This window comes from Ochlerotatus camptorhynchus, unplaced genomic scaffold, assembly GCF_037179485.1.
Source record: "Ochlerotatus camptorhynchus isolate MF236.1 unplaced genomic scaffold, CSIRO-AGI_Acam_v1.1 ptg000577l, whole genome shotgun sequence".
Taxonomy (NCBI): Eukaryota; Metazoa; Arthropoda; class Insecta; order Diptera; family Culicidae; genus Ochlerotatus; species Ochlerotatus camptorhynchus.
Genome location: NW_027041058.1, coordinates 5,170,669 through 5,184,726, shown reverse-complemented (window position 1 = coordinate 5,184,726; position 14,058 = coordinate 5,170,669). Strand labels below are relative to the sequence as shown.

Here is a 14,058-nt window from a genome sequence, read left to right as displayed (position 1 = left end):
CTATGATCATATTTTAATTTGTAAGATACAAGAAGAGGTTGCAAAGAATGTGTTTGACATATTAAACCTGTTTATTTCACTTCATGAGAGTCACAATCAGCGATTTTTCACAGACTCACTCACTCACTCAGCGATCAGCAAATCACTGATTGTCAAATTTACAGGTTTTATGTTTCAAACGCATACTTTGTAACCTCTTCTTGTAAGTTACAAGTAAAACATGTCATCATACCATCTTTTGGGTTTTATTATTCCGAAAAACATTATTTTAGCTGAAATGAGTATTTGCAACCTTGTCTCTTTTGCTTTATTATAGACTATCAGCCCTTAGCTGGTTCGTCTCTTAGCTTCAAACTAGCATCTAAGGAGTCATGCAATATTTACGTAGGCAGTTTTCCGGGACTGTTCAACCCTTCGCCTAGGGTGGGGCTTATTTTTTATAATCGCTCGGAGACATGTTTTATACTCCGTTTCTGTTTTGCTAACGAATTACACTCAAAAAAAAAAAAAAAAAAATCTCGTCACAGCTACGTGAACAAAAAGTTAGAGGAAATATGCCATCTGCATATCGATTCTACAACCGGGTGGGCTCCTGTGGATATCCGGAATCACCGAAGAAATGGTCAATTCCTGGAAGTAGACCTAAACAACTGTGATTTTATTTTCTAAAATGCATACAGGAAAGCTGACATCACCATATCGATTCTACTAACGGGTGGCAAGAAAACGGTCCGGATTTTTTGTAAATTGCATAAAATCATGAGCTTAGAAGAAATATGCAAGCACCATATAGATTATGCTACCGATTGGCCAGTAAATTGACCTCTGGAGATCCGGAACCACCGGGGAAATGGTCAATTCCTGAAAGTAGTAAACTGTGTACAATTTTGCGCAAAGATGAAATATGCCATATAACGGTTCTGCTTCCAAGTGACCAGAAAACACCCCTTTGGATATTCAGATTCACCGGGAAATTTATGTGGTCATAAAGACCCTTGATTTTTTTTACCGCAAGCAATCTTTAGCATAGAGAAGGCTGCCAAGTCACCAAGCCAATTCTGCTACCGGTTAGCTCAAAAACAGTCATCCAGATATTCTGACTTTCCGGAAAAGTGGCCATTTCCTGGTGTGGTCCTAGGGCTCTGCGTTTAAAATAATGTAGTGTAGAATTCAGAGCAAAATAGAAATTTGTCAGTATCCGATTGCAAGAAATTCTAGAATAGGTTTTGGAAACTAGCACTTCTCCTCAAAATGTATAGTACCTTTCATTAAGTGGAAAACTAACATCAATATATCAATTTGACTACCATGTAGCCAGTATGCGGTTCTACAAAAATCCAGATTTTCCGGGATCACGAAAAATTGTTAAAAATAGTACCAGTCATTCAGGATTTGTTTTTCCTTGATATGATGTCTTCGATTTACTCTACTTAACGATAATAATTTGTACAAAAACGCAATTAATGCATTACATTGTTTTTATTTATTGATTTAATTTTATTACCTATTTATGTTTAATTTATTTTGCGAATACTATACATTGTGTTGTATAATACTTAATTGCAATATTTTGTGAAAAGATATGGGGGTTTTCCGCCATTTTAATCAATTATGGTAACTCAGATGCTTTTAGCCATCCCATATTTTATTTTATATATAATGACTAAATAAATTAATATAGTTTGAACATACTGAGAGGTAAGCACATATCATCGGTAAGAGACGTGTGTGTGAGAAAATTTGCTAAAAAATCTAAGGGCACCGGTGGGATTCGAACCCACAATTCCCATTCAGTACACGGGTGCATTGCCAATTATACAACGGTGGACCTATGGTCTACGGATGTATTTGGCTAATGACATTTGAGTTTCGAATCCGTTCCCCACCCTAGTCTTTTTGCGCAAGCGTTCTCTGATACACACACACTGTGCTGTTTTTGTGTGGTATGTTTCAAGAGGTGATAGAAGGTCTGCTTGACTTACATCAGGCATTTGACCATTCACAAACTTGCCACCCGCCACCTAAAAAAGCTCGCTTTTAGGTGCACTACCCGTAAAAAAAAAGAACTATAAAGGTACAATGAAATGTATTGTAACCATACAATAGAATTTATTTTACTTAAAATATATTGTACTGTCCACAACAATAAAGTAACCATAAAATTTATTGTTTCCACAATAGAATCTATGGTAAATGGGGACATCTACAATAGAACAAGGGGGTTGTTATGTGTCTTAACCATACAAAAAATAACTTTTTCCCAAACAAACTTGAGCCAGTTTCCATTAATTTTCTATTTTTTTTTTTTTCTATTTTTGAAAATTCATACTATATGGGACTTGAATTTACTTGTATGGTATACATACAATAAGATCGATTGTTGGCAATAGATTTCGTTGTGAATTTATATTATTTTATGGTAATTTTATGGTTATTTTTTTCCGGGTATTTAACGAGTTTTGTCATGGTAGTGATATCGACATGCTTAGAAATCAATGCATTAGAGATTAGGCAGATCATCCGAACTGAACTGAATCCTTTTTGAAGCAAATAAAGGTCGAAGATTTAATTGAGCCACACTATAGAATAGTGTATTCATGGTCACATGTGGCCTGGTGTATAGAAGTACAGCTATAATGTGACCATAAAATCTATAGACATCTAAACGCATTTTTTTAAAAATTATTTCCACCTGTGTCGTGCACAGGTTGTACATCTGGACGCGACGCCACTGATTACACACAACTTTATAGTTTTATTTAGATTTTCCGCACAATAATGAATGTTCAGTTGCTATTAAAATTTATGGAAAGGTTTGATGTCAAAAATCATGTGTTGCCAAAATCAGACCCTTATTGTATAATGTTTGGTGAGAAAGTTTCGTTTCCAATATGAACTAGTGCAGAAAAATATATACATTGTTAGCGTATCAGATTGCCATGAAAAAAGAGAGTAATAAGGGGTATATCAATGATTGTTTCGTCCAGGATGTTGCCCTACGTTGTGACTTTCAAATTGGAGATGGATGGAAAAGGGCATAGCTTCGGAGCACAACAAAGAAACACACTGTTGGACACTTAATTGACTTTTTATTGCCTCCGAGAGGCATAATGTCTGCTCGGAGTATTAACGTATTACTTCAATAACATACAAATCGTCTTCTCTTAAATACTATAGCACCAACAATTAAATTCCAAATCAAAAAAGATGCAACAACAATTCACTATATATAAACGTAAACAATAACAATACACAATGAAGTATACACACAACTGACACAGTAGTGGGAATAGAACTGTACATTGTTCTGTAGGCGGGCTTCGCTACCATCGGGTCGGGGGGTTTTTATTGTTGCTGCTTACAATTTTAAATCACGTAGAGCCCGAAGCCGATGGTGTGCTTCAACAATGATATTTGGCGTTTTCTCGACAAAACAAGCATCTGCCCGTTTTTCCCCGCCTGACCATTTTACCTCCACCTCCCCTAAATGGAAATTTGCATGGGAAATGTGGTCGAAGTGTTAGAAGTGTTAGGTATGATTGAAGCCATTTCAAAATTCCAGGCTTCATTCCTATTTTCTGAAATTTGAGCATGCACCCGTAATATGGGTACGAAACTTCTTCTATCTAAATTTCAGAACCATTAGAATACATATGGAAAATTACGGCTTCGGCACCCATTGACTGTTTTCTGCAACCAGAATTACATCGTTTGATGAACACATTCTAACGGGCTATAACTAAGAAATGAGAATTTTCATTTGGGCTCATGAAAAAACACATGTTTGAGAAAAGAAAAAGGGATTTATTTCAAATGAAACTACGACACGTTTCCACAAAAAAAATGAACTTTTTCGAATAAAGTCCGATATCAGTTGTTTGGCGTAGCTTTGTCATGATGTGAGAACATGAGCGTTGTACAGCATTTAAATCTATTTTGCAAATGCAACTTTTGATTCGGTTTATCATCTGATTTCTATTCTTGGCCCTCCAATTGTTTTTGTACACCAACGAACTCATATTTCCAAAAATATCATCATTGGGCGACACTGAGGCAAGTTTGTTGGATTGCGGTTTTTTTTGGTACATACGGAATATTTTGATTTTCCAAGAAGGTTACCCAAGTAGCATTGCAAGTTTTATCGAGGTTTTAAAGCATGCATCAAGTCTAAATCATGGTCTACAGATCGCTCATAAAACTAAAATTGTTGCTTGGGTAGTGTTTTCTTAGCAAAATTCAATGATGCTTTATCAGGCCAAAACACGTAGTTTCCGTCTGCGTGATATTTTTGAAGAAATGGAATCAATATTTTCTTCAAACATTGATTTTGGTACCCTTCTTGGTTGATAGCCAAATCGCTAGGCTTGACCCATGGTTTAGAAAGTCCTCTCTCCGATTTGGCAATATAGGGGAATTTGGGCCCATACATAAATTCAGCAATCGACTAAATTTTCAATAGCGACCAAAAATATATCCATTAGTACCGTCCCAATGACGCGTTCATCTAGATAAAATTGATAAATAGCAGATTTTTAGCGATGGGCCCAATCTTAGATCCATAGGCCAACATTAGAGCCATTTCCCCTACAGCATCACTTTCTGTTCAAACTTGTGTTTGAACTTTAATCTTACATTTGGAGATTTTTTTTTCCTTGATTTGTTTTCCGTCGATCTTGTTTTCCGTGCTGAGCACCAATGCTATCGACGCCTGGGAGGCAGCCCCAACCCGGGACGCTATTTATCGACCCATCAACTATGAACCGGGGACCAACGGCTTTTCTTAATCAGAGATGTTATGCGTCAGAACATCACGGCGGCACCGACTGGGATTGAACCCAGGTCTGCTGGGGTGAGAGGTAATCACGCTTACTACTACACCACCGGCGCCGTTGTCACATTTGAAGATGTTGTACAAGTATTATTTGAATAATATCGATCATTTACAGGAATGTGAGATTTTGTTAACTCCAAAACGAGACATTTTTCTGAGTAATTTCGCGGCGTCCCGCAGATTTATCGAATCTTTGTTGTTGACCGTATTGTGTAGCGATCGAAGCCCTTTTTTGTTCATTATTTTGGCTGGTTTTCCGCTACCCCTCTTCCGAACTGTTGTCAAGCATTAGTAGTAGAAATTGGTACATTCTCTGATTTGAAATGATCCACCGTAAACTTTTTCCACACTTTTTGTGTGTTTTGAAGAACTGTACAATGCCTTCACGAAGTGCTTCTTGTTTTGATGCCATTTTGAACACAAATGAGCATGTAAAAACAAAACAAAAAATTCTATAGTTTTGTGGAGACAGAGAGCATCGATTTGCATAAACCGTCTCTTTTTTTTTGTGGACATTCGTGGTTTAGTATGAGAGAGTTGAAGCTATTCTCTTTTTTTAGTTATCACCCGTTACCAGGATGTATCCACGTTCTTGCCTGATTTTTTAACAGTTTTTGTACAGTAACTGAAAAAAAAACCCTCAAATATTACCACTGATTTGGAAAGTATGATACATTTCATATAAGAATTGATTAAGTGTTTATGATTTGCGTTGCTCAAAATGGTTTGGTGAGCGACTATGTTGCGTGACGTTACAACGTTTTGCACTTCTCAACTAAACTTCTCAACAATTACTTATCAAAGCGTTTTGAGCTACTCCAATCAGAAACTCTTGATCGATTCTTATAGGAAATTGAACGCACTTTTCTTATCTGCAATAATATTTAGGGGTTGTTTAAAAAAAATCAGTTACTGTACAAAAACTGTATAAAAACAGACAAAACCGTTGAAATGTCACTCCACAAGTCCTTGCAACATTTTATAATAATTACCGACAAGAGAAAATCATTTAGATAGCCTTGTAGCATGGTATAAGGTGGCGTCCCTTAACTACGTAACGCATAAACTCGAAAAAATCGTCTCCTCCGCCCCTTTGTAACAAATCGTAGTTCGGAAAATAGCTCCCCTCCATAACGTAACGCGCTTAAAGCACCTCCCCCTCTCATATGATGAAATTCAGATTTTTCAATAAGTTTTTGATTTGGTTATAAGTTCTTTACTGATGAATGTGGGCGTCTATAGAGAATACCTGTATAAAGAAAGAGAGAAGTATCCGTAATTTATATTTAATTCCATTTTCTTAATTGCTCATTAACTTCTTTATTTTAATTTAAAAAAGTAAAAGTAATTTAACATATTTCAAATAAAAACGAAAGACAAGCGTACCATTGAGTATGCTTGTTTTACGAAAGCAAAATATTCAAGCCGGAAATTAAATCATATCCATTTTATTTATTTGTTCACCATCTTTGGCAAAATAGCCACACAGACTGTTTAAAAATACTCAATTTTATTTTTCAAAACTAGGCTACTAATATTAAAATCAAACACCTCATACACGTAATTAAATTTAGCAAACAAGATTTAGTGACGACATTTTGGACCTGTATTTTTAATCTTTAAACAACAAAAGGTTCATTTTTTCTCTTTGTTACGTAGCACAAAGCTTGTCTCCCCTATACAACAGTTCGTAACGATAGAGGTGACCTCTAGTTACGTAATTTATTAACGCCGTCTTACTCCCTAGTCTGAACTAAAGAGCCTGAATTGGGTAAAGAGGCGTCTTCTGCTCGATTGGAATACACTGGAGTCGCTTTTTACGCGGGTGATACGTCCCGCGTAAAAAAAAACCGCGTAAAAAAAACCGCGTAAATTCCGGAATCCGCGTAAAAAAAAACCGCGTAAATTCCGAAATCCGCGTAAAAAAAAACCGAGTAAAAAAAGACCGTGTAAGAAAAAAACGCGTAAAAAGCGATATACCGCGTAAATTCTGAAATCCGCGTAAAAAAAAACCAAAATCCGCGTAAAAAAAAACCGCGTAAATTCCGGAATCCGCGTAAAAAAAAACCGCGTAAATTCCGAAATCCGCGTAAAAAAAAACCGCGTAAAAAAAAACCGTGTAAAAAAAAACCGCGTAAAAAGCGACTCCAGTGTACCTTTTCCTATGACTTTGACAGATAATCGATTGTTCCAACTTTGACATGTCGTCTCTTTATAAATTCAGGCTCTTTAGTCTGAATTTAGCATTAGGCCAGGCGCTCACTGGTGTGGCGGTGATGTGGTATCATACAACATGTCAAAACGCCACACGCCACACAACTTCGACAATGTGATGTTTTGACATACTGGCAGACGCCACATCAGTGGGCACCTTAACATTCATTGGAAGTCGTTTTGAATGGCGAATGGCACAATTCAAGAGCAAATTTTCATCACGTCGAAAGTAACAAAGGTAAACAAAGTCGAGCTATCAGTGTCAATCGATGCTCCTGCTATTACACTATATACAGTCCGAATATAGGATCACATCCCATTTTTAAATTTATTTACCTGTCAAATTGCTTTTTGACGTAATCACTTTCCGATCAAAGTAACAGCGCTGTTTTGAGCTGTTGCTAAGATGATCTCGGTGGTCATATAATGATGAATGGGCCGCACGTAAGGAGACATGATTGATAATTCTAGACTAACATTTGAAAAGGACGTAATTCCAAAATGACCATATCGAGAAAATTGCTTCTGAATTTTGATGACCTAAAAATTAATCCTATTTCACGACTTTCCATTTTCTGGATGATTTTATAAGCTTGACATATAGTTAATAGTGTAATCTATCATCATGCATCACTAAAAACTCAAAAAAAGTTTTCTTTGTGGTGAAATCGAGAAGAAAACATCATACGCCCTGATAAGTTCATACATGTTGTTACCCCCCGGATCTTCCACCCTTTGAACTGCCAACACTGGTGATACGCCGTGGAAGTACACCCTCGGGATTTTTTGTTTGGTGTTCCGCCTTGGTTCTTCGTTCGCATATTTTGTGAGAGTGGAATTACGCCCGGAGATTTGTTGGTCTTCTTTTTGTTCGTTGTTTACACGTGAACTATCAATCGGATGCATTTCAAATGAATCGGGCTTGACTAGATACTACAGACTCAATACGTTTGGCATATTAAAACGATATAATTCGTAGGCGTAAACAACCAGATGCATCATAGAGTTGAAAGTTGGGAATACGCCATGTAAGAAGAAACGTTTTTGATGATTTGAAGTGATATTTTCTTCTACTTTTTCGTGTTTATCAAGTAGTTTGTGAACTATTCTCTCTATATGTGGCAAAATATGGTTTGTTTACATTTTGGCTCTTCCGCCCCTTTCAAATGTTAGTCTAGAATTCTCCCGAATATCCCGGTAAATACACGTTGACTTAAGTAACATTAGATAATATATACGTAGTATAATAACTTTTGACTCAAAAACCAGTATTTTTAGCATGAAAGCGATCTGCTTTATATGATTAAAACCCTGCTTAATATGTTAAACATTGCTATCACTATGAGATTATATTTGTTTAATTGGAAATAGGAATAACTTTTCGGTCATCAACTCAACACTTTATTTTTTTCGTTTCGGTGCGAATGTTACTTTTGACATAATGAAAATTTGCTCTTGAATTATTCATTATGAAATTCAAACAATGTCTGTCACCCCCTTCCCAACAGGGTTTGTCAATCCCAGTTTCGTTCTAAAAATCAATGACTCATTTATGTTTGTTAGAGGTTAGAGTTTGCTGAACTGCTCGCAAGAAAATTTTCCAAAAGTTGTAACCTTTTCTTCAGACTAGCGATGGTGTCCAAAACAGAACCATATGATCATATTTTGAATCTACTAAATAGGAACCTATCGAAAAAAAATATATATCGGTAGCTTGCCAAAAAAGCTCTTTATGTAAATTACGCATAAACCTTTACGCATTAAACCGTTTAAAGATGTTTAACTAAACAATTGTTTATCAACTTATCTTCTACAGGTGAGGTCAAGATCAAAATTGACAGCTGCCTGTGCGACGCTTGTTTCCGACATGTGGATCGAAAAGCCAACTGTCCATCGTATCGGAAGAAGACAGAGGCCAAATCACTTTCATCTCTGGCAAAAATTCAAAGCAACGTGGATGCCACCAACGAAGACAAGCAATCTCAGGATGAAAGCTCCGCAGGTACAAGTGCGACAAGTTCTGAAAATTTGCAAACATCTGCGGATGAGTCCAAAGAAGGATCTGTCCAACGGACGGAAGAGCTGGAGACTGTCGAGGAGAAAATTCAAGGAAGCTGCCACGTGCGAAACTGCGGTGCCGGTGCTTCCCATACCATTCGTCGCAAGTGGCTGCTGAAGATGAAGAAAACCATTAGCAAAATTCTTGAGATTAACCTAGAGCAAACCAATGCGGTGTCGAATTTGATTCCCCTCTGCGATGGACACTACGAGCTAATAAGCCACCTGATGATTTGCGCCATGTGCAAACGTCGACTGCCTAAGAACCACATTTATTACATTGTCAATGTAAGTATTTCCGCGCAAGTGCTTCTCTCGCCCCGGAAGGAAGAGAAAGCAATAAATTTCCCAACTTCCCAACTCCTTCTGTGGTCTGTAGCACCAATTTACAGTACGCCCTTCACTGCCACGAGGGGGAGAGTGCAAAATACTTGAATGTTTCAACTTACCAACTCTTTGTTCTTGTTTTGCTTGTTTTTCAACAGGAAATTCCACAATTAGAACGGCTCATCCAGGAGCAGGGAATAGCAATGAAGCTCGGCAATTCAACATTGGTCGTGTGTAAATTATGCAGATACTATGCTAATTTGTTGCTCAAACCGCCGGATGCAAAGTCGCAGAAAGCTCAGTTCATCAAGAACTACAACCGAAGGTAAGTTTTGCTATTAAATTGGCGAAAACTGAGGGGTAGAAGTTTAATCGTTTGTGGTGATTTGAGTTAATGTTCTGTAAAACTAATCTACGGAAGAAGGAGTTTTCATTTCGTGAAAAGTTCTCGTGAAAGACAAGCAGATCTGCTTAATAATAAGTATTGCGTTTCGTCTTTTTTGCAGATTGCTTCAATTTTATGAACGCGAACATGAGCTACAGGAAATGGCTCTGGCTTCCGTGGAGCCGACCCGGATCGTTACGAATCCGGACATTGTCATCTCGGACGGCGAAGACGACACCATCGAAATAGTCCCCGTTGGTGAATCGGTATCCTTGCAGCGTCGTAGCCACCACTCACGTAAATCAACCGATCTCTCCATAGTGGACGCCAACTGTGCCCAAATGGCTGAACTCGAAGAAGTAACAATCACACCCGCCCCAAAACTGACCAGCACTGCCAACGTCAGCGGCAACAGTTCAATTATTCTCGATACCGACGTTTCCATCGAACAGCCTGCATCGGCAGAGAAACGTCGTAAGGACGACAGCATCGATATGACCAAGGCATTGAAGGCTAATCCCAACATTTCAATGCGTGAGTTGTTCCCGGGAGAGGAGGAACTAGGCATTCATATCAATATTCCATTTAACAATACCTCGACAAGGACGCCCGAAGGATGGGTCAAGGTGAACACCACCCTGCAGTACGATGACTCCACTAGAACCCTGTGGGAAGAGCTACAGAAACCGTACGGCAATCAGTCAAGCTTTCTCAGACATCTGGTGCTCTTGGAAAAGTATTTCCGCAACGGCGATTTAATTCTTTCTCCACAAGCTAAGAACAATGCTGCCACATACTCAGAAGCCGTTCAGAATCGGCTTCGATCGTTCGACAACGTTCTAACTCCCCCTCCGGTAGCAGTGATCGATAAAAGTGCTATCCGACAACAGTTGGGTAATGCACCGATAACAATTACTGCCGCCACCAAAACGAGGACAAAGTCTTCAACCGAACCGGTCAGTTTACTCAAATCCAACAATCCTCACTTGATCGGTGGAACGTCATCTGGTGATGCATCCCTGAAACGAAAACTTTCAACTGATGCTAAAGCCAAATCCGCGTGTGGCAAACCCGATGCTGCCGCAGGAAGTAAAGTTATTAAGTTAGACGAAACAATAGTTGTACCTGGAGGCAAGTCTTCGAATCTAGTACCACCTGAGCTGATAAGCATCAATGCGAAACAAAATGTGACTATTACCTCAATTCCGCCTGTTAAGCCACCATCAACGTCGACACAAAGTCTACCGAATCCGCAGCAATCGCTTCTCCAACCGCAGCAATCGTTACTGCAACCGCAATCTCAGAACAAAAAATCACCGGGATCAGCTGCCATGCGTGAGATCATCAAACTTCCTGATCAGTTGACCGAGGCCGAACGAAGGGAAACTTCTAAACCTTGGCGTCCAACACTCATTCCGATCACACCTGGAAGCGCTGAGACTATTAAAGCTGGCCCACTGTACCAAACCGCTGACGGACGCAGACTCCCAAAGTTGGTGCAGGTCATGTCCGGAGGAAAACCGTACCACATTTCGATACACGACTACAATCGCATGTGCATATTACGGCGTGAAAAACTGCTCCAACAAAGGCAAGATCTGATGCAGCACCAGTTTCATCAACATCAAAAGCGGCTACAGCAGCAATCGCCACCTAATCCCGCTAGTATAAATGCCACAAAGACGACTGGCTCGAAATCTTTGCTGGACAACGCAATCAGTTCCGCAAAAATGGTTCAAATTCCGAATCAAATTCTTGAACAGAATTCCCTTATACCGATACCCAACAATAGCGGGAACAATGGCAGCAACAACAGCAATAACTCTTCCAACAAATTAAATGGCCCCAGCAGCGAGCTTCAACAATTGATCAAAACGCGTAAACCGGGTAGTAACAATAACATGATACCTCCTGTGACAAGTGGCCCAGCGTTCTTTAAGAACACCTTGCCGATGAATGCCACTTCTAACAAGCCGATCTCTTTACCCAATAGTACCAGTATGTTCTCGATGGCTGGCACGAATCAGCACCAACAACAGCACCAATCCGGTTCAACAAACACTTCCTCTCCTGTCGGATCGCTACCCACGACACCGTCGCAGCTCGATCAACTCATAAAAAGTAACAACCAATTCCTGAACAATTTCGTCAGTCAATCGCAGCTCAGTGCGATGGTTGCAGCGGCAGCAGCAGCGGCCGTGGCCAATTCAACCTCCAACTCGCTAATAGGCGGTGGAACGAGCGGTGGCTCGATCCTGATGGACAACACGGCCGCTCAGCTGCTATCCAAAATACCAAAATCCCTAACTGTGATACCACAACAGAAACAAAGATCCTTGTCACGTGTCTCCTCGAACGAGGACCAAAGCAGTGCCTAAGCGAAAGTAATCAATGATACAAGAAAACATACAACTGCACACTAAACATATAAACAAACAAAAACACACAAAGAGAGAAAGATACCTACTTGAAGAAGTGAGTTTCCAATTTTTATGAATTAGAATTTTGTAAAACCGAATCAACAAAATAAAACAAAAACCTGAATTGTTAACATACAGAAAATACAAACAAAAACAAATCAATCTGATAACTAACAGTAAACAGGCTTGGGAATTAAATTAACCAATTGCTCTAGTCACTTTGGCTTGTCCTTACATGCATTACGATTCTAATGAGTTTTCGTTTTCGATTTGATTGATTGCAACAACCTTAACGGACGAATGACATTTCAAGTGGACACACATAAGGAGAACATTCCAGCGCGGGTGAGCGTACTCAAAGACCTTCGACCAATACGCAATGGGTAAGGATTGAAGTCCGACAGGATGCTCAGTTATGCAGAATCCTGGTTAGACCTTCACTACCAACCTTGCAATAAAAACGACAACACCACTAAGAGACAGAAATTCGTCTCGCTCGTGTAGCCTCTGCATGAACAACGCTTACAAATGTCTCACCCTTCAAGCCAGTGAAGCAATTCCGACTTGAAATTCGAACGTGTTTAATTTACACGGTCACAGAGAAAAGGGAAATTACTCAACTGAAACTATAAGGGAATAAATTCACTGACACCGACGGATGGAATTTTCGTTGAATCACCGTTTTTATCATAGACTTTTTGCCGCTAATGCAAACACTTTAGTTATAGTTCCGCAAGCATTATACATAAAGTATAATTAAAATCATTTGCAAGAACATAATTTATAAGATTGCAATTACTATATGTTATAGCTACGATGAAAATATGTACTACACTCCCAGCAAACTCACTCACTCAATCACTCATAAAAAATAGAACTGCATATTAGCAGTCTGAGCACCGATATCATTCAGAATAAGTTGCGGTAGTAGAATAAGTTTTTCTTCTATTTTTCCTATCCCTACCTTTAACTGAAACGTAGGCACCACGACCTGATTTGGGTCTATTTAATTACTGTTAACTTATTACTGCAAGCAGTCTTTTCTTTTCCTTTATCCGGTATATTTGCTCTTGGTCAGCTCTATACATAATCATTTTCTGATGATACAAAGTAAAAAAGCAACTAGTTTTTTAAGGATAAAAATACAATTGGATGAACTAATGATCATATTGCACTTATCAACACTCTAAGGTAAGAAAACCATCAGAAGATGGATGAATATAAATTTGAAGACAAAACTCTGTTGAAAACATTACACGAAGAGATACGATGCAACAAAGAGAAACAAAAATAAAAGTTACAAAAAAAACACGAAAGAGCAAACATATGATAAAGTTGACTATTATTTAAAAAATTTAGGAACCAGAGAGTAAGGAAACATATTTTATCACCCTATCAATTATCAACTAAAAGAACAAAAATGCATAAAACTTAGGAGTATGCTTTGAATGAAAGTGTATAAATTTGAAATAAAATTTGAAGTATTCCCACAAAAGCACCGAGTTTGGCGTATGTTCAACATCCGAAATCATAGGTAATTTTCTTTGGATCCCAAACATTACTCGTAATGCAGTTTCCCTGGTTCGTTCTCAACGCAATACTCGTGTGGAAAAGACGCCGAGAAAATCTTCGTATTCTTCTTATGTCCCCACTGGGACTCTACATCGGCACTCAACTTAGTGTTCTTTGAGCAGCTTTCTAAGCTATTATCATTTTTGCATTCGTATGGTAAGGTGGGACAAGATGCATCGTATACTTAATTTTTTTATTTATTTCAAATTCAAATTAAATTATATTTAATTTTAATCTAGGTGCTCCAGCTA

The 14,058-nt window shown here is 38.5% G+C and overlaps 1 protein-coding gene across 4 annotated transcripts in view; it reads left to right on the top strand.

The window, feature by feature from the left end:
• east (enhanced adult sensory threshold) overlaps positions 1-13,730 on the top strand; it is a 180,511-nt gene extending 166,781 nt beyond the window's left edge. For all 4 annotated transcript variants that reach the window (XM_065236860.1, XM_065236859.1, XM_065236858.1 and 1 more), the window contains 3 exons: positions 8,862-9,391; positions 9,589-9,755; positions 9,937-13,730. In XM_065236860.1, the coding sequence (XP_065092932.1) occupies positions 8,862-9,391; positions 9,589-9,755; positions 9,937-12,193 (2,954 nt within the window). In that variant the 3' untranslated portion in view covers positions 12,194-13,730. The remainder of the gene's footprint in view (positions 1-8,861; positions 9,392-9,588; positions 9,756-9,936) is intronic.
• Positions 13,731-14,058: the final 328 nt, after the last annotated feature.